The 1327-nt window shown below is 49.4% G+C and overlaps 1 protein-coding gene across 1 annotated transcript in view; it reads left to right on the top strand.

Annotated features, from left to right (window-relative positions):
* The window catches only part of LOC103799081 (chromosome unknown open reading frame, human C3orf18), a 5568-nt gene extending 4791 nt beyond the window's left edge, over positions 1–777 (top strand). The window contains exon 4 of the mRNA XM_009071378.1: positions 697–777. Within this exon, the coding sequence (XP_009069626.1) occupies positions 697–777 (81 nt within the window). The remainder of the gene's footprint in view (positions 1–696) is intronic.
* The last annotated feature ends 550 nt before the right edge of the window (positions 778–1327 follow it).

The following is a 1327-nucleotide window of genomic DNA, read 5'->3' as shown; positions in this document are numbered from 1 at the left end:
AAGATATAAATACAACTGTAATTATAAAATATTTACCCTGAGACATGATTCCTAACCTGCTAGAGTGTGAAGGAGAGGTATGTGTTGGCATACGAAAGAGAATCAACATATTCCATGTGCTGGTTTGGGAAGGCAAGAAATGTGTTGTATAAAACTAAGGATCTTGTCCTCTCAGTAGCACATACTGGGAAAATATTAGATCCCTGTATCAGCCCTTCAGGTAGTAAAGGGGGTAAATAACAAGGCCAAAGTTAACCTTAGCAGAGTAAAACCAGATCCATCCCATACAAGCCTGGCCAGCACGATACCTCAGATCCCTCCTCTGCTTGGAAAATACAAGAGTTTAAAGGCTTAACGTACTAAGAGAGAGAGTGTGTAAAACAACAGCCAAAGTTCAGGCCATGGCATGTTTCCAGGCCTTCTTGATGTCTCAAGTCCTTTCACGCTGCCTTGTATATATAAATAGTGTGACCCAGTAATCCAATGATGTGGGGATTTGAAACTGGCATGGATATGGTGACTTATGCTCTAGCCTGTTCTATTTTTCTGTCACTGCCTTGTTAATGCCTTGTTAGCTAGGCAGCCTCCCCTTAGGAAGGGGTGAGTGCAGTTACAAAACTGTGCAGCCTATGCCCAAGCACACACACCGGTGCAGAGTAGACATGCTGGCTCTCACCTCTCACTGCTTCTCTGCAGGTTCTGCTGCCGAGCCAGGGAGCCCTGCAGAGGCCCAGCCGCCTCGTGTTCACGGACGTGGCCAATGCCATCAATGCATGAGCAGCCCCTGCCTGCGCCGGGATCATGCTGACACCCAGGTGGATGAAGCCAGCAAACCAGTGACTTCCCGCAAGCATGGCTGATCCACTGAGCCCAGCTGGTCACCGTGTGGGTTTGTTTTACAAATGGGCACAGGAACTGCCAGCACTCTGGGAAGCAAACCCTTTGTGATGGCAATGGTGATTTTTTGATGTGTTTGCTACCACTGAAAGGTCCTGAGCTCCGGTGTCTGGGCTGGCTCTGACTGATACCATCTACCAAGCTTTGTGCTTAGGAACAGTGCCTGCTTTGTGTAGATTAACCTGTCAGAGCACGTGTGTGCGCTCTCTGGGTCAGGGAAGAAGGAGAGGTGCTTCAGAGAGCTTCTCCAGAGGCTTTGTGTCACCAGACCCCAAGGAAAGCAATGAATGAGCCTCACTGTAGAGTGACCACAGCTCTGGCAGGTCCTGAGAGGGGGGTGGGGATGACTGGTGGCAAAGCCCCTTTGAGCAAGGAGAGCTGACTCAGATCACCAGCTGCATAGTAACCTGGGGCACACCAGAAAAAACAC

Source organism: Acanthisitta chloris, unplaced genomic scaffold, assembly GCF_000695815.1.
Source record: "Acanthisitta chloris isolate BGI_N310 unplaced genomic scaffold, ASM69581v1 scaffold18493, whole genome shotgun sequence".
Lineage (NCBI taxonomy): Eukaryota > Metazoa > Chordata > Aves > Passeriformes > Acanthisittidae > Acanthisitta > Acanthisitta chloris.
The sequence above is the reverse complement of the archived record's forward strand: the minus strand, read 5'-3'. Positions and strand labels throughout refer to the sequence as shown.